The sequence below is a fragment of the Odontesthes bonariensis genome, chromosome 7, assembly GCF_027942865.1.
Source record: "Odontesthes bonariensis isolate fOdoBon6 chromosome 7, fOdoBon6.hap1, whole genome shotgun sequence".
NCBI lineage: Eukaryota > Metazoa > Chordata > Actinopteri > Atheriniformes > Atherinopsidae > Odontesthes > Odontesthes bonariensis.
The window spans coordinates 14,831,754-14,855,867 of record NC_134512.1 but is presented as its reverse complement, the minus strand read 5'-3'; the positions used below and the strand labels follow the sequence as shown (position 1 = coordinate 14,855,867).

Genomic DNA, 24,114 nt, shown 5'->3' with positions numbered 1-24,114 from the left:
AGGACCATAAAGTGTGCTGCAGGATGATAATTAATCAGTATTTAATCGAGTGTATTTTAAAGTATTGTGCGGATGTGCTGTAAATATTCAATTTTTGTGCAAATCGTTTCTTTGGCTGAAATGGTTTGCTTTAAAGTAACAAACCAAACATGGACTTCTCTATATTTCCTGTAAATACAAAGTGTAAGTTACACCATTTCATAATGTTGTGATGTGACCTTCAAGTATAAATGATTTACTATAAGACAGATAATAAATACAATCTGAATAACCAAGGATAAAATATTGTTTTTCATGTTAAATCAGAGTTACTTTTAAATGCATCATAAACACGAGATTTAGCATAATTACTGGATTAAAATACATTTCACTTAGCAACTGGTGTCAATAGCAGGAGTCACACATGAGGTCTCCACCTGTCAACATTTAATCTTCAGTATTTGTCAAAGTGAACAGTGTTCGAAAGCTTTCCCAGAAATCAACTCCCCATGCAGACATGGGTTCTCTCCTGGTACTGGTATTAGTGAGGATTTTAAATTGACCCGAGGAGTGAACGTGAGTGTGTTTGTCTTGACGGTCTCGTTTGTGGGTGCACCCCGCCTCTCACCCAATGGCAGCTGGGACAGGCTCCAGCTCCCTCTGCTGCCCTGAATATGATGAAGCAGGTATGGAAATTGAATTGGAATTGGAATTTAATCCCATAAAGTACTGATTTCCAGATCTACAAAGATGTCGATTGTTTTCTGACATTTTTTCAGGTATTTTATTTAAACAAGTTCTGAATACAACATTGACGTGTTTCCAAATTGATCAAAAACATTCTATACACTGCCAAAAGCGTTGAAGCCTCAGCTGGAAAAAAGGTTATATGACAAATCATTTACTGTAGTAAAAACACTATCAAGGAGTTGCCTTCCGCTTAGTTGAGAACATAACCACCAGGTGGCGATACAAAATCGGAAAACAAATATAAACACTGGAGAAATAAACAAAGACAAACAAAAAAACAGTGTGTAATGTGAAAGTTACACTGGACTTTTGCTTTAGATGCCACTACTTTGATGTGACATATCTGCTCATTTGTGAACAACTGCAATAAGCGTAAGAAAGAACAGAAATCCTAATGAAAGCATTTCCAGTTCAACTTAACAGTGTTTGTGAGTTATAGTTCACCACTGATTGTCTTGCAATGATCTGGTGTGTTTTTGCTTTAACGGTGGAGGTTGTTGCCTTCTTAGTCTTTGACAGATAACTGTATGAAAATGGACTTCTAGTCAATAACATAAAAAGATAAACGGGGGGGGGGGCGGCACAGAACCAACACCAAAACCTGAACTCTGAGTCCTCTGTTGCCCATTTCCAGCTCATGAATGCATAAACACACAGCTGAGCCACATGGCTCAGCTGTGTGCGTGTTCTCTCTCTCGGCTGCTCCCCCTCAGTCAGACTTGTCTTTTTTTTTGCCCCCTCCTATGGGAACTTTGCTGACCATTGCAGAGCCGACAGCAGTCACTCCCCCGGCGACAGCACACACTCCCCCTTTGACCAGCCCCACTCCCATTGCAGGCACAGCGACTACAGAGCAGACAGCAGTCTTGGTGAGGTCCAGGCTTTTTCCTCCTATCCAGGTCACGCCGCCCACCGTCGCTCCTAAAGCTCCTTTAGTGGCTCCATACAAGCCCCCCGCCAGCCTTCCGAACATTCCCGGTTGTGCCTGCGGGTGGTCCTTGTTGGTGTCTGATTTAAAAACAAAAAAAAGGCAACATTTTCAGATTCAGTGTATTATTACCAGTGGGAATAAAAAGGTTTGAAAGACTTTGGCTTGATCTACAATTGAGTGTTTGATCCACAAAATAATGACCGACAGAAAGGTTCTGTAGCCATATTTTATATAATTAAATAGATTTATGAGTAACAAACTTATGAATCTTACTGTTTATGCTCTACACTAAACATACTACATCTTCATAGGCATTTTTGGCACACATACTACAATTTGATCCTTTTCTTCATTAGCTGAATAATCAATGGCAGTGAAAGATGTTCAGTAATATGAAGCTCAACTCTAAATCCATCAAGCAGCAATAACCCCAAAGACTTTGTTTGTTCAATAATATAGTACCTCAGGAGCACAACAGCCAAGACTGACACTGTCATGACATTTTAGCTCACGATTAACTGTGATAAAAATAAATGAAATTATATTTTTTCTTGTACCGATGTTTTAACACCTAGATTATCATAAGCTTAAGCTTATGACAGCTTAATAGTGTACTTGTGGGTATTTATGTAAAGGTGGCAGGAAACAACTATGCTGCGACGGGCCCCTTTACATTGACTATAGCTGCTTTCGGACAGAGCCGTTCTAAGAATGCAGTTATCAGAACTACCCTACTCGAATTCCGTTCTGATAACTGTCCTTCCCCAGCGGAAGGTTTCAGTCTGCATTCGCACATGAGTCGGCACCAGGTCGGGACTGATGCGCCGCGCGCAGCCGTCTGCGTCAGTGACGTGTTACGTTAGCCGTTTAGCGCCACATTCAACAACAAAACAAAACAAAACCCGGTAAAAGTAAGGAGAGAAGAAAAAACACCACAAAGAAGCTAATATGGAGAGCGGGGAGGCCACCGTGTTCATGGTCTGCATGATGGTGATATTAATCATGGACGATCACATCAGGCGTCTAATATCGAGGCTGGAAGAGCTCACAGAGAGAGTCAGGAGACGGTACTTTTTCATTTCATGAAGGAAGAAAGGAGAGCAGAGCGCCGCAGACAAAGGAGACCAGTGTAAGTTTAACTTATTAAACACCCGCCGGTTGTGTCTGTGTGGTATGATGAAACATTTCAGCCGTGATAGCATGACAAGGGGCGTAGCTACCGACCACCACACACCTCCGTCAGATGCGTTCTATAGAACCATGAAAAGACCCGACCTCGGAGAAGGAGCTGAAAGGGTTATAGGAACTGAGGGCGATGGTCCCGAGTTCCTATATGTGCGAATGCGGGAGAAAACGGCCCCGCGGATTAAAAGGTTATTAGAACTGCCAAAGGTTCCTACAGTCCGAAAGCGGCTATTAACACATGAAGAAATGGAAATATATCCCTTAAAATTTTTGCAAGATATTTTCCCCCTCATCACCAAGTGTCAGCCAGACTCAAAGTGGGTGGCAACTCTTCTTTCTTTCTTTCTCCTGCTTCATGCTTGTTTCAACCATCAACAGTGAGACATGTTTTAGGTCAATCTGCATCCTCAGCAATATTATACAGTTTATCACTCCAGGTTCCACTAAAACGCAGCCCGTTTACAACACATCAATTACTGCACACACTGTCAGCTTCTAAGCTCGAAAGCATTCAGGATATCTATCCAGCGACTGGGTTTCTGGTATAAACTCACTGTATATTTACAGCTCTAAGCTGTTCCAAATAACCAAAAAGATGCTGCTGTGATTAAGAGAGACAGGACTAGGGGAAATTTCCGATTCTTAGATATATCGTTATTCGGACATGGACGATTCTGAATCGATTCACAAACGTCCGAATTTTGATTATTTAAATAAATTAATACAGACGGCACTAAAATGCATCATCTCCGGGACACTAAGGGGAGCGCACCAGGAGCGGACACGCCGCTTGGAGGAAAACAAACATGGCTGAATGCAGCTATCCACCTCGCCATGAGATCCGAGCAGCTCGTTCTAATTGAAAAGCAGACGTGTGGAAACACTTACGGTAGTCGTCCACTATTCCAGCACGTCAACTTAACTCGCCGGATTGGATGCGTAGTCTCGCCGTGTTGCTACTGCAGTGGGCGTGTACAGAGGGGCGTGTAGAATGGCTCCGGGGGAAAGTAAATAACTTGTGATTTTAACCAACCGAAGTTTCTCCCTCTAAAAATTTGAGTTTTGGAGGGAAATGAATGTGTATAAATCGTCAGCAATGGAACATTATTTCGTATTTCACTATGGCTGTGGATCTGCGAGCGAGGAGAGCTGCTGTGCTGCTGCTGTGCTGCTGCTGCTGCGACACAGGAGATCACATGATCTACTTTCATTGGATAACGCACTCCGTCTGCCGTGGCAAATTTGCATAAAGTTCGAGCGAGCCCAACTTTTTGACGTGCCGCAAGTCCCCCGCTCGCCGTGCCGGAATCCCAGCATGCTTTGCGAGCACGGCGACAACGATCGGCCGGATTTCATTGAAAATGAATTGAATGCGTTGGATACGGCTTGACGTGCCGGAATAGTGGACAACTACTAGGCTAGTGACAATGGCCCTAAAATGTTGAGATACCCCTACCGGAGGTAGAACCAAACCCAACAATGTTTTTCCTCATCTCAAAGGTCTCCCATACATGAAATTGATTCTTGGCCAAAATGATTTTACTGCTAAGGCTGAAATATTGACACATTTTCATATGCACCCCCAAACAAAAAAAAACACCAAAAATGTGACCTCTTCGTATGGGAGTAAAGACATAAAAAGTCATGCAGAAAATTAACGGAAGCTTTGAGAGCTTTGACAGTTGGCATGGTTGTCCCCAGGGGTCCACTATATGTACTAGAAAAGGTTAGATGTGGATATCTTGATGTATGAAGTAGATATAGGCCTATAATCACACACCTAAAATAGGCAGAAAATGATAAAAAATTATTTCTATACAGAATGTCATCATTTACTTTGAAATGGCTTTGTCAGGGAGTGTCAAGTGCAGACATATGATAGCTTGATTGAAAGGTGGGGTTGTGCTGAATCTAGCAATACCAAATATGTATATATATTGTGAAGATTGAAGATGGTATATCACCAAATGAATGAAGTGTCCACAATGAAAGAAAACTAAAATGTGACCTCTCCGTATGGGTGTTAAGACCTAAAAAGTCATTCAGAAAATTAACAGAAGCCCTGAGAGCTTTGGGACTTTGCACAGTTGTGGCCAGGGAGTCACTGCAGCTTTTGGATGTTGATATCTTGATGTATGAAGAAGATGTAGACCAATAAACACATGCCTAAAATAGGCGGACAATGAGGAAAAAATATGTCTATGGAGAATGTTATCATTTCCTTTATGGTTGCTTTGCTCATGATGATCATAGCAACACATATCATAGCTCAAATGAAAGGTGAGGTTGTGCTGAATCTGGCAATACCAAATATGTATGATATATGATATGAGTATTGAAGATGTTATTTTACCAAAAGAAGGAGGTGTGCTAAATGAAGCAAAATGAATCAGTGACAGCCTCCAGTCCTTTATCCAGTGATATAATGAATTCTAGAATGCGCTGCTGAGGGTGGCAGCACGTTGGAGTAGCTCTGTACCTCACATTGAGATTTTTCTTTTTTCTAAATTTCATTCCTTTTATTTCTTGGAAGAAATTGCATTTTTTGGACAACTGTTCCTTCCTGCCTTGGATGCTGTGCAGCTGGATTAATTTTTCCCAATACTTTTGTATATTTTACTCTTTTGTTATGATGCATAACCATAGCAACAAGGTGGTTTACAACAGGGAGCAGCTGATTAACATTGGAAAAGCAGAAATAATTCGACAACTGAAGCCAGAAATCCCACTGGAATTGAAAAGGAGGCGTCGTGGATGCAGAGCAGGAGCAAAGAGGAGAGAAAGAAAGAAGAAGTTCAAACCATCTCTGCCATCCGTCATCATGGGCAATGTAAGATCATTAGCTAACAAGTTGGATGAACTTCTAGCCTTGACAAGGACTCAGCAAGAATATCGGGAATGTAGCATTATGTGTTTTACTGAGATATGGCTACAGGATCATATCCCCGACTCCAGCGTCTCTCTGCCGGGCTTCCTGACTGTACGAGCAAATCGAGATTTAAAGAGTAGCAGGAAAAGGAAAGGGGGTGGATTGGCAGTGCTTGTCAACGACAGATGGTGTCACCCAGGACACGTTACTGTGAAGAGTCGTCTCTGCAGTCCTGACATTGAACTATTGGCAGTAAGTTTTCGTCCATATTATTTGCCAAGAGAGTTCACCAGTGTTGTTTTGGTGGCTGTTTACATTCCACCCTCAGCTGTTGCCGACACTGCATGTGATGTCATCAGTTCCGTTGTTGCTAAGATACAGACACAACACCCCAATTCTTTTATGGCAATATCTGGTGATTTTAATCATGCCTCACTCTCTGCTACACTGCCAACTTTTCAACAGTTTGTCAGCTGCTCTACCAGAGAAAACAAGACATTGGATTTGTTTTACACAAATGTCAAGGATTCATACATTTCGAAATCAAGACCTCCCCTGGGTAAATCAGATCACAACCTTGTTTTTCTCTGTTCAGCATATAAATCCCTTGTCCAGAGACTACCTGTCACAAAAAAGACTGTTAGAAAGTGGTCACATGAAGCTGAAGAAGCCTTACAGGGTTGTTTTGATGAAACCGATTGGATTTCTCTTTGTAAGCCACATGGAGAGGACATTAATGCCACGACTGAGTGTGTGACTGACTATATAAACTTCTGTGTGGACAACACCATCCCCACCAGAACAGTGAAATGCTTCCCTAATAACAAACCCTGGATCACCAGTGAGCTAAAGGAACTATTGAACAAGAAAAAAAGAGCCTTTAGGGAGCGAGACAGGGAGTTACTGAGGAGTATACAGAAGCAGCTCAAAGTCAAGATCAGAGAGAGCAAGGAGGTGTATAGAAAGAAGCTTGAGAGTAAACGGCAGAGGAACAATATCAGAGATGTTTGGTCAGGAATGAAGAAGATCACAGGCCTCAAGCAGAGGGAGGATTGGATGGATGGAAGTCTGGACAGAGCAAATGAGCTGAACACATTCTTCAACAGGTTCCGTTCAGGAACAAGCTCACCATCCTCCCCTCCTGTTCCCAGCCAAAGAGACATCCCACCCTCCTCTGACCCACAGCTTTCCTGTAACATCTCCACCTCCACCTCAGTCATGGATTATTCTGCTTCCACTAGTTTGTCTTCAACCCAATCAGGAGATGCTGCTGTCCCCTTTGCCTCCCCCTCCCACTTTTCTGTTTCTAGAAGTCAGGTGAAGAGGCAGTTGGAGAGACTGAACCGGAACAAGGCTGCAGGTCCAGATGGTGTCAGCCCCCGAGTCCTGAAGGCCTGTGCAGAGCAGCTCTGTGGGATTCTGCAACACCTTTTCAACCTTAGCTTGACCCAAGAGAAGGTACCACTGTTGTGGAAGACATCCTGTCTGGTTCCGGTACCAAAGAAAACTCACCCTTCAGACATCAATGACTACAGACCTGTTGCCCTGACATCCCACATCATGAAGGTCCTGGAGAGACTCCTGTTGACCCACCTGTGAATGCAAACCAGCACATATCAGGACCCCCTGCAGTTTGCTTATCGCCATGGAGTTGGAGTTGAAGACGCTATAATACACCTGCTTCAACAAACCCACTGTCATCTGGACAAAGCAGGCAGCACTGTGAGGATCATGTTCTTTGATTCCTCCAGTGCATTTAACACAATCCAGCCTGATCTGCTTCATCTGAAACTCCAGAAGACTCAGGTGGAGGCCTCAACAATCACCTGGATTAATGACTACCTGACAAACAGACCACAGTTTGTCAGACTGAAGAATTGTGTGTCTAACCAGGTGATCAGCAGCACAGGAGCACCACAGGGGACTGTACTCTCACCATTCCTTTTCACTCTGTACACTTCAGACTTCCAGTACAAGTCAGACTCCTGTCATCTACAGAAATATTCAGATGACTCTGCAGTTGTCGGGTGTATCAGAGATGGACAAGAAGCTGAGTACAGAGAGCTGGTGGACCGCTTTGTGGCATGGTGTGGGAACAATCATCTCATATTGAATGTTAACAAAACAAAGGAGATGATTGTAGATTTCAGGAGAAACAGGGTCAGATCAAACCCTGTTTCCATCATGGGAGAAGAAGTGGAGGTGGTTGAGGAATATAAATACCTTGGTGTTCATGTGGACAACAGACTGGACTGGAGACACAACAGTGAAGCCATCTACAAGAAAGGACAGAGCAGACTGTACTTCTTGAGGAAGCTAAGGTCCTTCAAGGTTTGCAACAAGATGTTGCAGATCTTCTACAAGTCTGTTGTTGAGAGCGTCATTTCCTCTTGCGTCATCTGTTGGGGCAGCAGCATCAGAACCAGGGACCTAAAAAGACTCAACAACCTGATAAAGAAGGCTGGTTCTGTTCTGGGGACGACTGTGGAACCTCTGGAGACAATAATGCAAAGAAGGATTTTGCATAAAATCAAGAGAATTATGGACAACCCTGAACAGCCAATCCATGAGACTGTTATCGGAAAACAGAGTCTCTTCAGTCAAAGGCTTCTTCAGTTTGGATGCAAAACGGACCGCTACAGGAAATCTTTCCTGCCCACAGCCATCAGCATCTATAATAACTCCTTGATTTAATTGAGCTACATCAACATTTAATTTCCCTCTGGGATAAATAAAGTATTTTTGAATTTGAATTGAATTTGAATAAAAGACCAAAGCTCTGCAAGCTCTGGTACCCTTTAGATATTTAATAATGTAAGGAGTTAATACTGTATAGCAACACACTGTAATAGAATTAATAGTGAAACAAAGTTAGATTTTGAACAATGAGGTGTTTTTTTTAAACGAGATTGAGGAGGCGGGACTGCAATTTGGCATTGACGAACGTTTTAATAAGAACTTAGATGAACTTACAGAACAAGTTAGGTAAATCTACTCATCCACATCATCTTCTGTGTTAAAGTGGGTCACATTTTGACAGTCAGGGAAGCATGAGCAAAAGTCAGTGCATGTTAGTCCCACTGCGAAGCATTGACATTTGGTGCCATCATCGCATTTGCATTTGCCTTTACAGTAAAGATGGGTAATGTCCCTGACTTCCTTCGGTGCAGCGTCCTTCTTGAACATGACCGGTTCAACTGACCCATCTTCTCTGAGTCTCCATCCCCTACCTACTGGGTTCCAGAGCTTCGGCTTTGGCAGGTGGCTGTGACGCCACACTGCTGTCTGGTATAATGCTCTCTCTACATGTTGTTCAAAGGCATCCTCTGTCGGAGGCAGATTTGATGAACAAACGTCTGTGGTAGAAGCCAGGGTGTACCTCAGCTCATCCAGATTGGTGCAAGGCTGACCATCGACCCTCTTCTTTTGGCCATACAGGAGGAGGGCATATCGTCTTGCCACAGGCAAAGCTTCCTGCAGGCTTCCAGAAAGTCCAAACTGGGTCATTTCCTTCAATTCACTTAGATGGGACTTCAGTCTGGTGAAGGCAGTGGTCTTCCCGATTCTGTATAAGCTGCTGGTGGTGTCACAGCCTGTAAGGGCATGGCATGCTGGCAAACAGTCACAAAAATCTGGGCCAAGCTTCTCACAGATTGAACTGACTGGGATGAATCTTTCCTTCAGGCCATGTCCAGAGTGCATGTACACTTCAGAGGATCCAAACATTCCTCTGCTTGAATAGTAGATAAGCAGCACCAGCACATCTGTATCATCTGATTTGACTATTAGACAAGAATGTGACTGTGCAAGTTGTATTGCATGTAACACCATTCTTGTATCGGCTTCCTCCTGGTCACTGAAAAACTCTGTCAAGCAGTCAATGCCTGACTTCCTGACTCTCTTAACCTCTTCACCATTATCAAAGCCACCTGCCAAGATTATAGTTTTTTCTGAAGAGAGTCTCATTGGTCCAGTGCTGGTGATGTAGCCACTTAGTTTCCACTGCTCTTGAGATATTTCCTAAAGTTCGGCACACTGGCTTGTCCTGTGATTATATGTGTCCTAGTAGTTTGAATGGCACCCCGTCTTTGCCGCTCAAAATCTTTTACTGAGTGTTGCTGGTCATACCTGTCAAACACTAAAGCAACACAGCAGACTCCTTCCTTTCCCATTAACATGCTTATCCTCTTCCAGAAACACTCTGCCAGCTCGTTAAATGTCTGGAAGGCTGCATCATGGAGACTTTGTAGAACAGCCATGCCATCAATGATGTACGCTGATGGAGCATCACCATTTGGCTGTTGTGGCTTTTTTTTTTTTTTTTTTTTTAAAGACATGGAAATCGGGAATTCTTTCATTTCACTCGCTAGATTCTATACTTGGAAACTGCATAGATTGCATTATAGGAGGCCGATTGTGCACGTTTATTTGTTTCAATGATGACTGTCTGTCTGTCATCATATCCTAATTTGTAAAAGCATCTGCTAAATGTAATGTCTGTTGAACGTAAAGTGAAAAAAAAGTACCCCCCCCCCCCCCGACCGGGCCGCGGGAACAAATTGCAGAACCAAACCGGTCCTTGGTGCTGAAAAGGTTGGGGACCCCTGGCCTAAAGCACTTTGACCAACTGTTGAACTGAAGATCTCTGGTGTCTCCTGGGCGACTGGTGGACTGGTGAGTTTGAAGATCAGAGAGCTGCAGGTATCACACACTTTAACAGCATGTACAAACCTACATTTTGCATTTTCTGCAGTCTAGTTTAATTCATAAATTGTATTTAGGCTATAAGCTATTGTAATGAATACAGTAGAGTAGAGTAGAGATACTTTATTGATATGCTAGATATAGAAGATATTTTTATTATAAATATAGTTTCACTCTAATCTGAAATATAACTACACAGATCAAAATCTGTTTTATGGTTTTGGGTGATCAACAAATAAGGTCCACTTGACTACACTAGATATAGAAGATATTTTTATTATAAATATAGTTTCACTCTAATCTGAAATATATAATCTAAATATATAGTCTAAAGATATTTTCACTCTAATCTGATTCTTAATAAAATATGATCTAGAACATCACTTACCTGTCGCGGCCTTTTAAATTTCCAAATGATATATCCAATAAAGGCCGTGGGTGGCAGCAGGTGGTTGTGTTCTTGACTTGCACGCACTTCAGTTGTTAAAATATATGTGGTTTATTTTTTCTCTTACCAACAAAAATATGAACAAAACAATAACAAAAAATTGTTACGATTGAGATGAAAACGAAAGTTAACTTGTTTGAAATTAATAAGATCTGAAAGTGGTCAAAAAATCATTTCACCACCACCTCCCATTCTCACACCAGACATTTGCCAAACAAAAAAGAGCCCCTGGTGTGTTCTTAATCTGTTTGATTAATGGGCGGGTCCAAAAGTCACCAAAATAATTTAAACAATCTCAAATACAAAATTAACCCCAGATCTTGACTCCAAATCAACCAAAGTATATTCCAACATACCAAAGAAAACCAAACCGATAGAACCCATGAATAAGAAACATAAATGGCCACAACATCCCGGCCCTTAATTCCTGTACAACATGAATTATCTAACATTCATATAAGTGGCCATTATAAATTTATTATTAATATTAACGTTAACAGACTTAGATCTTCACTAACTTTCTCAAATAATTCATATAAACATCAACTTATCCAGCAATCCAGGTTATTCACAAAAACATTTTTTTTTTGTTTGTAGTCCATATACGTCTTCATAGAGAAAAAATGAAAATAAAAATAGAAAGGCAAAAACAGTCAATGTTCCATGAGTTCAAGTCATTTTCTTGTTTATGTGCATGGACTGTGCATGTGTATAAAGGTGTATGTTGCAAAATGAGATGTTCAGCATGTCAGTAAATGAGTATCAGTGTAAATGCAGAGCCAGAGGTTCCAGAACTTGACTCAGTTGGAGACAAACATTTATTGTCGTCTCTATACAGCCTCAAGCAGGAGACATATTTTGTTGATCGGCTTCTCCAGTTCATTTGTTCTTGTCTTGACTCGAACACGCCGAACCAATCCGTGTGCATCTGCCATGGTTTCTGTGATGCGTCCAATGGGCCAAGAATTTCTTGGGGCAGCCTCGTCGACAACAAGCACCACATCATCAATGGCAAAGTTCCTGCGAGTTTTATTCCACTTCTGTCGCTCTTGCAACATAGGGAGGTATTCTTTCACCCACCTTTTCCAGAACAGGTCCACAATGTATTGGGCTTGTCTCCATCGCCTCCGACTATACAGGTCCTCCTTTTTGAACAAACCTGGTGGCATCACAGGTTTACCTTTTAATTGGAGCAAATGATTTGGAGTAAGAGCCTCCAAGTCATTGGGATCGTCAGAAGAAGGTGTGATTGGGCGATCATTTAATATAGCTTCTACTTCGCATAAAACTGTATGCAAGCCTTCGTCATCTAGTATTTGTTGGTTTGTGATAGAGCATAATAATCTCTTTATTTCTTGCACTAGGCGCTCCCAAACACCACCATGGTGGGCCCCATGGGGCGGGTTAAAGGTCCACTTTATGCCGTCCAGTGCTAAATATTTTTGGATTTTGCTTTGATTTAGCTCCATTATGGCTTGCTTTAACTCACGATTTGAGCTGACAAAGTTGGTTCCATTGTCCGACCGGATTTCCTTGACTTGTCCTCTGCGGCAGATGAATCTCCTGATAGCATTTATGCAGGAATCTGTGTTGAGAGAATGTGCCACCTCAAGGTGAACTGCACGACAAGTTAGGCATGTAAAAAGAACTCCATATCTTTTCACAATACTCCTCCCTCTCTTCACTTGTATTGGTCCAAAATAATCAGCACCAACATAGGTAAACGGTGGAAGATCAGCTGAGATTCTGTCAATGGGAAGATCAGACATTTTCTGCTCACCTGGCTTTTGTCGCCGTCTTTGACACACCATACATTCTCTAATGATCTTTCTAGCTGCTGAATTAGCATGGGGGATCCAGTACTGACGTCGAAGGGTAGAAAGCATGTGATTTCTTCCTCTGTGTCCAACCTTTTCATGCGTATGTTGAAGAATGAGCTTTGAAACATGGCTTTCTTTTGGCAAAATTGCAGGATGTTTTGTTTCCTCGGGTAATGCTGCTTTGCTCAGTCTGCCGCCCACTCTTAACAGACCATCCGTAACAACAGGATCAAGCTTGTACAGGTGACTTGACTTCTTAACAGCACCGGAGCTCAAGGCAGCTATTTCATCGCCATAATATTTCCTTTGCACAAATCTCACTATGGCTTCCTCAGCTGTTGACAGATCATCAGTTGTGAGCTGAGCATCCCGTTTATTGTCCTGTTTAGCACACATTTGACTTCCACAGTGTGCGTCCAGCAACTTGTTTTTCTTTGTTTGTAGCCTTTCTTTCAGTTTCAGGATCCATGCTACACATCTTTTCAGCTTTGTCCAACTAGAAAAGTACATTAGCAGCTTAGTAGTGGGACACCCTTCTTTCAGTACAGCCGCATATGTCAGGACCTGAACTTTAATCTCTGGATCAGCTTCCAAGTGGACAGGTATTGCTTTCATCACTGTTGGCCATTGTATCTTAGGTTTGGTGAGGAATTCTGGACCGCTAATCCAGGTGGAAGACTTTAAAAAAGGGCCAATCTTCATGCCTCGAGAGGCTGAATCAGCTGGATTCAACTTTGAACTGATGTACCTCCACTGAGTAACTTTTGTAAGCTCACGAATGATAGAAACTCTATTAGCTACATATGTTTTAAACCGTGTAGTTGTGTTTGCAATGTACTGCAGGACAGTCGTGCTGTCTGACCAGAAAATTGATTCACTCAAATTGAGTTTAAGTTGAACTGATAGCATTTTGTCCAAACGCACAGCTAAGACTGCAGCAGCAAGTTCAAGTCGTGGTATAGTGACTTGTTTTAATGGTGCCACCCTTGCTTTACCAATAACAAAGGCAACACACACTTCCTGTTTGCTATTAGATAGCCTAAGATATGACACAGCACCATACCCAGTCTCACTGGCATCACAAAAGTGATGCAGCTGAGCACTTCTTATCTCCCCAAATCCTTTGGGTGAGATGCATCTTCTGACACTAAAGGTGTCTAGAAGAACTAACTCTTCAACCCATTTTTTCCAAACTTGTGCCATTTCTGGTGGAATTGTCTCATCCCAGCCAAACTTCAGTTTACAGAGATGTTGAAGAATTTGCTTTGCAGGGAGAATGACTGGAGCTAAGAAACCCAAAGGGTCATAAATAGAACTAACATTGGACAGAATACCACGTCTTGTTAGTGGTTTGTGCTTGTTTACAATGCTATAGGTGAAAACATCCTGTTCAACATCCCATTGCACTCCTAAAGCTCTTTCAGTGGGAAGCTGATCCCGGCTAAAGTCCAACATCTTTACACCTGTTGCTCTGTTTTCCTCAGGAATCTGAGAGAGGACAGAGCGCTCATTACATACCCATTTATTGAGCTTAAATCCCCCCTTTGACCACAATTCTGTGAGCTGCTGATAAAGAGAGATGGCCTGCTCAACAGACTGGACAGACTTAAGACAGTCATCTACGTAGAAACTGTGCCTGATTGTATTTATAATCTCTTCTGGGTACATATCTTGGTTGTCATCAGCAGTCTTTAATAGCGCATATGTGGCACAACTGGGGGAGGATACTGCCCCAAAAATGTGGACCAACATTCTATGCTCAACAAGCTCTTTTGTGAGGTTACCGTCGGGCCACCAGAGAAAACGTAAGTAATTTACATGTTCCTCAGCTACTCTGACTTGGTGGAACATCCCTTTAATGTCTGTCATAAGGGCTATTGGACCCTGCCGAAAGCGAATGAGTACACCTAGTAAGGTGCTAGTCATATCTGGTCCTTGTAATAGCTCTTTGTTCAGTGATGTTCCAGCAAACATTGCAGCACAATCATAAACAACCCGCAGCGTTTTCTTGCGGGGGTGGTAGACCCCATGATGAGGTATATACCACACCTTGCCTTCCTCATGTTCTATCTGATCTTGTGGTATTATTTCTGAATGCCCTTCCATTCCAACATTATGCATACATTCTTTGTATTCTTCAAAGAACAGCTGATCCTTCTGAAATCTTTTTATCAGACATTGCGCCCTCTGCTGGGCCACCCGTTTGTTGTTGGGCATTTTTACTTCAGGATTACGAAAAGGCAATTTCAGGTAATAGTGACCATCTTTAAGCACAGCTGACTTTGACATGATGTCCATGAACTGTTTATCTTCTATAGACAGTTCAGCACACTCGTTACACTGGTGCTCTACAAAGTCTTGATTATACTGACTGACCAGCATTTTTTCCAGACTACTTATAGAGATATGGTTCACCTGAATAGAACCAGTAACCTGTACATCTTCTTCACTACCCTGATTGAGTGGACCATTAACAACCCAACCAAGACGTGTTAGCACAGCATAAGGCCCACTACCTTCACTGTTAATTATTTTCCAAGGTTCCAATGCTTTGGGGGAATTTACACCAATGAGCAGCCCAATGCCAACATCTATTGGTGCCAATTCAACATCTTTTAAGTAAGACCATTTTCTTAAGTCCTCCTCTTTAGGGATGTTTTCTTTAGTGACAGGAATGGACTTTTGAGTATACACATCAGGCAACCTCAAAAACTCATTTTGTTTTAAAGCAGCTACTTCCAAACCAGAGAGTCTATAGCTACTTACAGGCCTTTCCTGTCCCATGGTTTTTAGCATGATTTCCACTTTCTTTCCAGAGGCATTTAACTGCATCATCAAAGCCTCAGTACAAAATGTTGCAGAGCTGCCTGGATCTAGAAAGGCATAAGTCTCCACAACCTTTGTTCCCTTTTCCAACTTTACCTTTACTGGCACAACTGACAGAGCACACTTATTAGACCCGGCCCTAGTATAGTTACCAATATTCAAAGACACAAGAGCATTTGAGACTGGTGATTCTTTACATCCAGCCTTAATTGCTTGCCACTGGTCTTTTGGTTCAATGTGCAGAACAGTAGGGTGACTTTTATTACAGGTGAGGCATGCCAAACGCTGTGGACAATCTTTACTCATATGCCCCTTCTGTAAGCAGCCAAAGCATAAACCTTTAGTTTTAAGAAATGTCACCTTTTCTTTATTAGTTTTCTGCTGGAATGAGTCACATTTCTCCAAAGAATGCTTTCTGCTAGCCTGGAAAACCAGCGCCAACTGCTGGACGGCAAAATGTTTTGCCTGCGGTTGGGTCTGGCCTCGATCCACTTGTCATTTTGAAAATACTGCCCTGAATCTGGCAGATGGCAACTAAACCAATCACAACGCAGAGATGTGTTTTGAATCAACGCGGGCGGGCCAGAGGGTTCTGGTGCGGGGTTTTGAGGGAGTGACGACAGAGCAGTGCGACGTTGGGCAGTGGAAGCGAACATAGACAAGCGAAAGCACAACAAGAAAGATGGCGGCGGCAATGGAACAGTGCTCGTTTGATTCAGCCTTGGCACACAGCCATTATAACGAACAGCCTTGCCACTCTGTATTAAGCCCCATTGTACCGGCTTTTTGGCTGCAGTTCCACCAGAATTCCACTGGGAGCGTCGGTGGAGACCAGAATGAATGGGGCCCTATGGAGCTAGATGCTACAAATGGTCAGTTTCACCTAAGTCTCCTCAAGAGCGCTCAGATTTGAATGTAGTTTCTGAGAGCTCAACATGGGTTTCAAGTAAAAAATCTACTGAACGAGTACATATATCGCTTTGATTTCTTACTGGTTGGCTTCTTGTTGTCCACAACGCGCTAGCATTGTGCTAATGACAGCTGGTCGACCAGCTATGTATGACGTCATATACACTTCAAATCCTTTTTTTAAGCAAATGAGTGGCTCTAAAAATCTAAAACTCAGCCATGGGTATTTTCTAAACACCCTTTTTCGAAAACAACATTCGAATTACTAGAGAAAAAAATTATATCTTGAGATAAGGGCACGAAAGGGCGTATAGCTCCATAGGACTCCATTCATTCTGGTCTCCAAAATTGGGCGCCCCACGTGGAAAGAGGGTGGAACTGCAACCAAAATCGCCTCGTTGGAAACCGGAAATGCACCGTGAGTGGCGTATCTGTCCTATTATAGAATCTGTGCTTGGCATCAGTTTTGGAAGAGTCCCCTCCCACCAAAGCTTTCTGTCGCGCTTACTACGTCACAGTCAGTTGCGCTGATTGGTCAGAGCGTTGGCCTATAGGCACAGACGCGGTTTGAAAGACAACGGGTTGTGCTCATCAACAATGTTCCGTTGTATCCATTGATCGGTGCCAGACTAAATTAGACATCCAATCCATTTAGGCTGGTTTATCAGGCTAGCTTTCTGCTACAAAACAAGCACTGGGTTGGAGCCACCTCTTTATCTTCATGGCTATACTGAACCTGTTCCAATTTATGTTTTTCATTGTTCTGTTTAGAAACTACAGCAACAGAAGTAGCAAAATTGCTGCTTTTAGTTTTAAACGGAACCTTTAAAGGTTTTAAAGCCATCTTTTCTTTTGGATTTTGACTCTCCCCAAAAATGGGATCTAACGCAGCTTTTGTTTGTTTTTCCATAAAATTAAGAAGATCTTTAAATTTTGCTCTACGATCGGACTTCTCTGCTATGTCAACCACAATTAATCGCCATTTATCACGAAGTCTAAAAGGCAACTTCGAAACAAGAATCCTCATATTGGTTGAATTTTCAAGCTCATCAATAAACCCAGCTTCATCCATTGTGTTGAAGCAGCTTCTTAAAAAGAATGTATAAGCTCTTAAAGCTGCAGCATCATCGGACTTTAAAACTGACCAGTTCAGAGCCTTATCTATAAATGCAGATGTTATTTTTGCTCTGTTACCAAAGTTCCACTCAAGCTGTCTTTTTGCTTCCACATAGGCAGTTTGTGGACTCATGTGCATACAACTTCTAACCAAGATTCTAGGCTGTCCTGTGGTAAACTGCTCTAAATAATAAAGTCTATCCTGCATGTTGTCCGTTTTAGTTTCTATTCCTTGCTCAAATGCCTTAAGAAAGGATCTAAAATACAAAGGGTCACCACTAAAAATAGGAATTTCTACAGATGGGAGAAGTGAAAGTCTCTGCTGTTTTACCAGCATCTCAGTGATTTCATTCTGTTTTTTCATGATCTCTGTTAAAGCACTGCTATGGACATCAACCTGAGAAGAGATGTGCTTTGGGCTTTCCTCTTCTGGTTTCACTTTTAATGTTACATTAGCAGGTGTCTCTTGGGGCATTGGTACGGGTGAAGGAACTGACAATGGTTTCTGTTTTCTTGGAGCCTTTTGAGCTGTAGCAACAGGTATAAACTCAGTAGATGTTGCAGAATCCGATGCATCTTTTTCATCTTCAGTGCTGGAATCATGACTTTTCTTATCCTGCGGAGAGGTGTAAATTTGCATTTTTGCATCCGCCTTTACCAACTTAGTTCTTAAAGCCAATGCTTCTTTCCTGGCTTTTAATTGAACTTCTTCCAGTTCGAGCGCATGTTTTTCTTGCAGCGCGTCCACCTCCGCTTTCAGAACGGCTCTTTCCACCTCGGCTTCCATCAGCGCCATTGAAGCTGCACGGGAGCTTTTACTCCGCGCACTAGAAGCTTTACTGACATTACTTGGCGCTTTACTAGCAGCTTTACTGACTGGTTTAGCTGCGGTCTCAGATAATATTTCAGAAACCTTGCCATTTGTTTGAGAGACGCTATCATCCGGCCCAATGTCACCATCATGAGATGCCGCCTTTGCTTCAGCGCCAGAAACTGAATACAATTCGCCCTCCTGCACAGGGTCACCATTCATCCAAGTTTCAATTTCATCCAAAAATTCTTTAAAGCAGATCAGCTTAGGTTCATACCAATCACCGTGATCAGTTTCCTTTTCGTCATCGTTTAGCAGACTTTGAACTGAAGATTGCAAGTCCATAAACTCCGCTAAATAATTATTAAACGTTTGCATATGCTCATCTATGGAGGTTTTTGATTCTCCAGCATCAATTAGAGCATGAATGTCATTTCTTTTTCTTGTCAGGACGCCAAGTTTGGCTCTGCGCCTTTTAATCAAATTAAAGAGTTCTCTTTCTTTTTGAACATCTTCCTGTTCCTCCATCTTCAACACAAAATTCGTTTCAATAGATCCAACAGATATAGTCCAGTAGGCTACAAAGTTTCACATTTCAGCTCAGTGTCTCTGCTCATTCCAACAAAGTGTCGCATTACTCACGAACTTTGTGCGTCTTCTCCAAGTCCATGCCATGAGGTTGCAATCATCCAGGTCCAAATATCCAAACTTCCAAGCTTTTCCAATGTCCAAGCGTGTCCAAAAATGATTTTTTGACTTATTTTCGCGGCCTTTTAAATTTCCAAATGATATATCCAATAAAGGCCGTGGGTGGCAGCAGGTGGTTGTGTTCTTGACTTGCACGCACTTCAGTTGTTAAAATATATGTGGTTTATTTTTTCTCTTACCAACAAAAATATGAACAAAACAATAACAAAAAATTGTTACGATTGAGATGAAAACGAAAGTTAACTTGTTTGAAATTAATAAGATCTGAAAGTGGTCAAAAAATCATTTCACCACCACCTCCCATTCTCACACCAGACATTTGCCAAACAAAAAAGAGCCCCTGGTGTGTTCTTAATCTGTTTGATTAATGGGGGGGTCCAAAAGTCACCAAAATAATTTAAACAATCTCAAATACAAAATTAACCCCAGATCTTGACTCCAAATCAACCAAAGTATATTCCAACATACCAAAGAAAACCAAACCGATAGAACCCATGAATAAGAAACATAAATGGCCACAACACTTACCAATTACAAGTGTATTTGAAGTAATATACTGGAGTAGAAAGTATGAGCAATCCTCTCACCACTAAAGTGCATTGAAATAGGGGCTGTCTCTCCTTTTAGTTTTCTTTCATTGTGGACACTTCATTCATTTGGTGATATACCATCTTCAATCTTCACAATATATATACATATTTGGTATTGCTAGATTCAGCACAACCCCACCTTTCAATCAAGCTATCATATGTCTGCACTTGACACTCCCTGACAAAGCCATTTCAAAGTAAATGATGACATTCTGTATAGAAATAATTTTTATCATTTTCCGCCTATTTTAGGTGTGTGATTATAGACCTATATCTACTTCATACGTCAAGATATCCACATCTAACCTTTTCTAGTACATATAGTGGACCCCTGAGGACAACCATGCCAACTGTCAAAGCTCTCAAAGCTTCCGTTAATTTTCTGCATGACTTTTTATGTCTTTACTCCCATACGGAGAGGTCACATTTTTGGTGTTTTTTTTGTTTGGGGGTGCATATGAAAATGTGTCAATATTTCAGCCTTAGCAGTAAAATCATTTTGGCCAAGAATCAATTTCATGTATGGGAGACCTTTGAGATGAGGAAAAACATTGTTGGGTATGGTTCTACCTCCGGGAGGGGTATCTCGAAAACGAAGGCCCTTTTGGAGCCATTGTCACTAGCCTATACCCTTAGGCTTCTACAACGGCGGCGGCAGAAGTGAACTGGACAAGAGCCACGTTATTATGACGTTTTCAAGGTCTAGTGCAGGGACATATGATCTTTTTTTTTCTCTTTTATTTTCTATATCTGCTGCGGAGGCTCCGGAGCGCCGCAGCTGTGACGGAGCCGGTGGAATTGATTAGAATTGAAACGTATCAGCTCCGCTGCCGTGCTGGAGCGCAGACGCAACACACGCGCATCTGGTGGAATTTAGGGGTTAACTCGATTCACCCCGACGTAACTTTCCAGTTTGCACGCATTTCCATTAGTTTAATAAAATATAATGGAAATTAATTCAACTCTTGTTTCTTATTACAAATGCACCGTTTTTCAAAATTGCAAGTTATGAATGCTTATTCGGTGAGACAAAAAGAAATGTTGTGAAAAAGTGCATCAATATATGTAAATTAAAGACCCATCAATAATTGTTTTATAATCGAGTCGTAGCCCCTGAATCGCAATCGAATCGTGACGTGCCCAGATTCCCACCCCTAGACATGATGCACGTGTTGCCCAATCAGAAATCAGCTGCTGGGAAATGATAAATTATCCCGTCGCACCTACTAATGTATTACTTATCATAGGATGTTGTAAAATTAGTATGTAAAATCCATAAATAATGTTACATTATAAGTCAAAGGCTTCAAATACGTCAGTGATCAACTGCAAAAAACCTGACTGGAGCAGTCTCAGACATTTGAGACATTAGAAGAAGGCAAAAGCAAAGGTGGAGGTATCGCAATGCTCATTAACAACAGATGGTGTAATCCTGGAAACGTCACTGTGAAGGAGAGGATAGATACATCCATACTGTCTACCAAGAGATATCACCTATGTTATTCTGGTAACGGTTGATATATTACCAACACAGTTTGTGACCTCATCAGCTCAGTTGTTGCCACGCATTTGTTGAAGAGATGGAGGTGGTTGAGGAGTAGAGATACGTGGGGGATTACCTGGACAGCAGACTGGACTGGAATTGCAAACATTGAGGCCGTTTATAAGAAGGGACATAACAGACTGTACTATATGAAGAAGCTGAGGTCTTTTAATGTCTGCACCCAAATGTTGTATAAGTATATAAATGTTGTGGTGGAGAGTACAATCTGCTTAGCAGCAATCTCTTGGAGCAGCAGCATCAGAGCCAGAGACTCAAAGAAACTGAACAATCTGATAAAGAGGGCTGACTTTGTGCTGGGGACTGCTCTAGAGGCCCTGGAGCAGAGTTTTAAAAGGGGAGTGCCGCACACATTGGAGAACATAAAGAACAACACTGTCCATCCTATTTATAACATCATGTTGTCACAACAGAGTGAGGCTTCTTCAGCTCTGCTGTAACACAGAGAGATACAGGAGGTCCTTCCCGCCAGCAGCAATAACTCTTCATTATGAAAGCTTAGGATGAATGTATTAAAACAAAAATACTGTACAAATAATATAATTTCCCTTTCGGGTTACAAAAAATTAAACTTTGTTTAAAAAAAACATTTGTTCCACATCTACTTTATCAAGTTAATATTAGTAACTACATTATCTGAAAACCTCTCCCAGTGTCCTTTAAAACATCAGAGGTTATTTGTAACTAATCTTACCTGAAGCTACTGGCTCATCTTCTTGGTATGCAGTGATGTCTTCAGGCACCTGCTCCGCCTGACTCATCTGAGAGAATAAATAAGAGAATTACCAAGCTGACACACTGCGTGAAAAGAGATTAACATTTGTGTTGCTGTCCAGTTTATGGTTTTCTTACCATCAATCTTTGTAATGAGCAAAAGTACCTGATCTCCGAACATACGGATTTCACCTCAACACTGAAACAGTGACAAGCTATGTGCTGCATATGTTAGCTAAAGTCTTTCTATCAAATTGGACTAAGTATTTGATGCGGGACAGCTTATACAGATAACTTTAGCTGAACATCAGGGTTAGAAATTGGGCTGCTGTGGGGACACAGTGTGAGGCAAAAATGAGGGCGATTGCTTTGGGTGTGCTGCTGATACAAAAACAAGGCAGACCTGTTCAGGGGCTGTAACTAAGCAGCACGACAGGTTAAAAAAAAATAAAGAAAGGAATAGGAGTCATTCCATACCAGCTAACCCTAACACTCCCATGTCATGCTATTTCTTTGATGTTGTGTATTTGCTTTGGTAAGAAAATAGCACAAACTTCTATTGAGATCACAGAACCTTGCAGGGCCTTAAAGCACTACTTGAAAAATATTATTCATGTTCTTAATCCTGAAAGTGTATATCTTGGAAATAAATGTCTGGCATTTGGTCCTGAATGAATCATTAATGGCCATAATTGACAGACATACCCATTCATTTAGAATGAGTAACTTCTGACAAACACTGTATGATAAAAGGGAAGATGTGATATCAGTCCATAATACAGTTATTTTTGGACAGCTAATATTAAATTAAGGGGTTTCTTTCAAATGTAGGCATTTGTGCTTCGTCAATTCAAATCGTACTCCCCACCCCTGCCATAATTGTTTCATTACACCTTTGAAATCGAATGCAGTTCGAGAAAATAACTAAACTAAAACTTTTATAGGAAAGTCAAGCAACTCAAAAGCAAAATAGAAACAAATAAAGGATGGGACCAAAGCCTTGGTCTGTTTTAACGCTTTAGTGTAGTCTAAAATAAAGAAAAGTGTAATTTGGAAGCTGTGGTAGAAAGTACGTCACTTAATACAATGACAGATTGTGGCTAAAAGTACAACGTAGCTAAAATAATTTATGCTAGGTAACCTACCTAGAGCATTGTTCGGAGGACGTTAACTTCCATATAAGCAGACCAGACAGTCGTACATATTTTATTTAAAGAGATCCTACGCAAATGAACAAAAATTGTATGACTTTAAGCATTCATTGCTGCTTCGCTGGCTGTGTGTGGCTGTTTCAGTCTCAATCGAAGCAGCACGCGCTTTAACGTTAATTTATAGAATCTTCTAGGTCGAACATCACGTCACTTACACTTTTAACTCACCGTGTATTCCGTCGACAAAAAAAAATATCGAACAAATCTGCTTTTAACCTGTCATTTTAAGGTAATATGGCTCAGTTTTGTCAAACGTGACGCTCGTGGTTCTGTAGAAGTTTTCATGGCTAACTCTTGTAACACAAACAAAACCTTTAGGAGCTAATTTAACACGTACCTTGCTTTATTGTTCGCTTACACACCGATCCAATGGATCGCAGGACGTGCAAAGGACTTAAAGTAATCGACTATGATAATTTCCAGGTCCCAAATCCTGTGTTAACGAAGCTGCTGATGCTAAAACTGGCTTCTGTTGACTGTTTTTTGGAGGAGGTCCTCAGTCTCCACCCATAAAGCACACGGAGGTACACACTGTCCGCGCAGACTGGGCCTCCAAAAAGCACACGCATGCATGTGAGCGCCGCTTGTTTTTAAAGTGTAGCTGTTCAATATTATAGTTTAATCTTTGGCTTTTTAAATGATAAAAGCACCCATGAAACGAGGCCTTAAAACGCAAAACAAGTTGTCTCACTTCATATTAAAATTACCTTAAAGGCTTTGTGAGATCATGAGGGCAGACAATTTTTTTTTTAGATTAAATAAAATAGGCTGTGTATCAAATTTTATTTAGATGATAATTAAGTGCGCACAGCTCTTGTTGTTTGGGTACAGTGTTCAGAGGGCATAAAAAGAGTAAATGAAGGTACATAACAGAGCCTGTACTTGTCAATTATCTTTGGCGGGAGGGTACAAACTGATCCAAACACCACCTCCTGCCTCCAGGAGGAAGTGACGTAGGGGTTTGTGTTTTTGTAACTCAAAG

General features: G+C 41.6%; 1 protein-coding gene across 1 annotated transcript; it reads right to left on the bottom strand.

The window, feature by feature from the left end:
* Nucleotides 1–736: 736 nt before the first annotated feature.
* On the bottom strand, nucleotides 737–23,646 carry tmem263 (transmembrane protein 263). The gene is made up of 3 exons (XM_075469611.1): nucleotides 23,470–23,646; nucleotides 21,902–21,968; nucleotides 737–1,737 (listed from the first exon to the last, which is right to left on the bottom strand). Exons 2-3 carry the CDS (start codon nucleotides 21,966–21,968, stop codon nucleotides 1,439–1,441), a joined length of 366 nt encoding a protein of 121 aa, XP_075325726.1. The 5' UTR covers nucleotides 23,470–23,646; the 3' UTR covers nucleotides 737–1,438.
* Nucleotides 23,647–24,114: the final 468 nt, after the last annotated feature.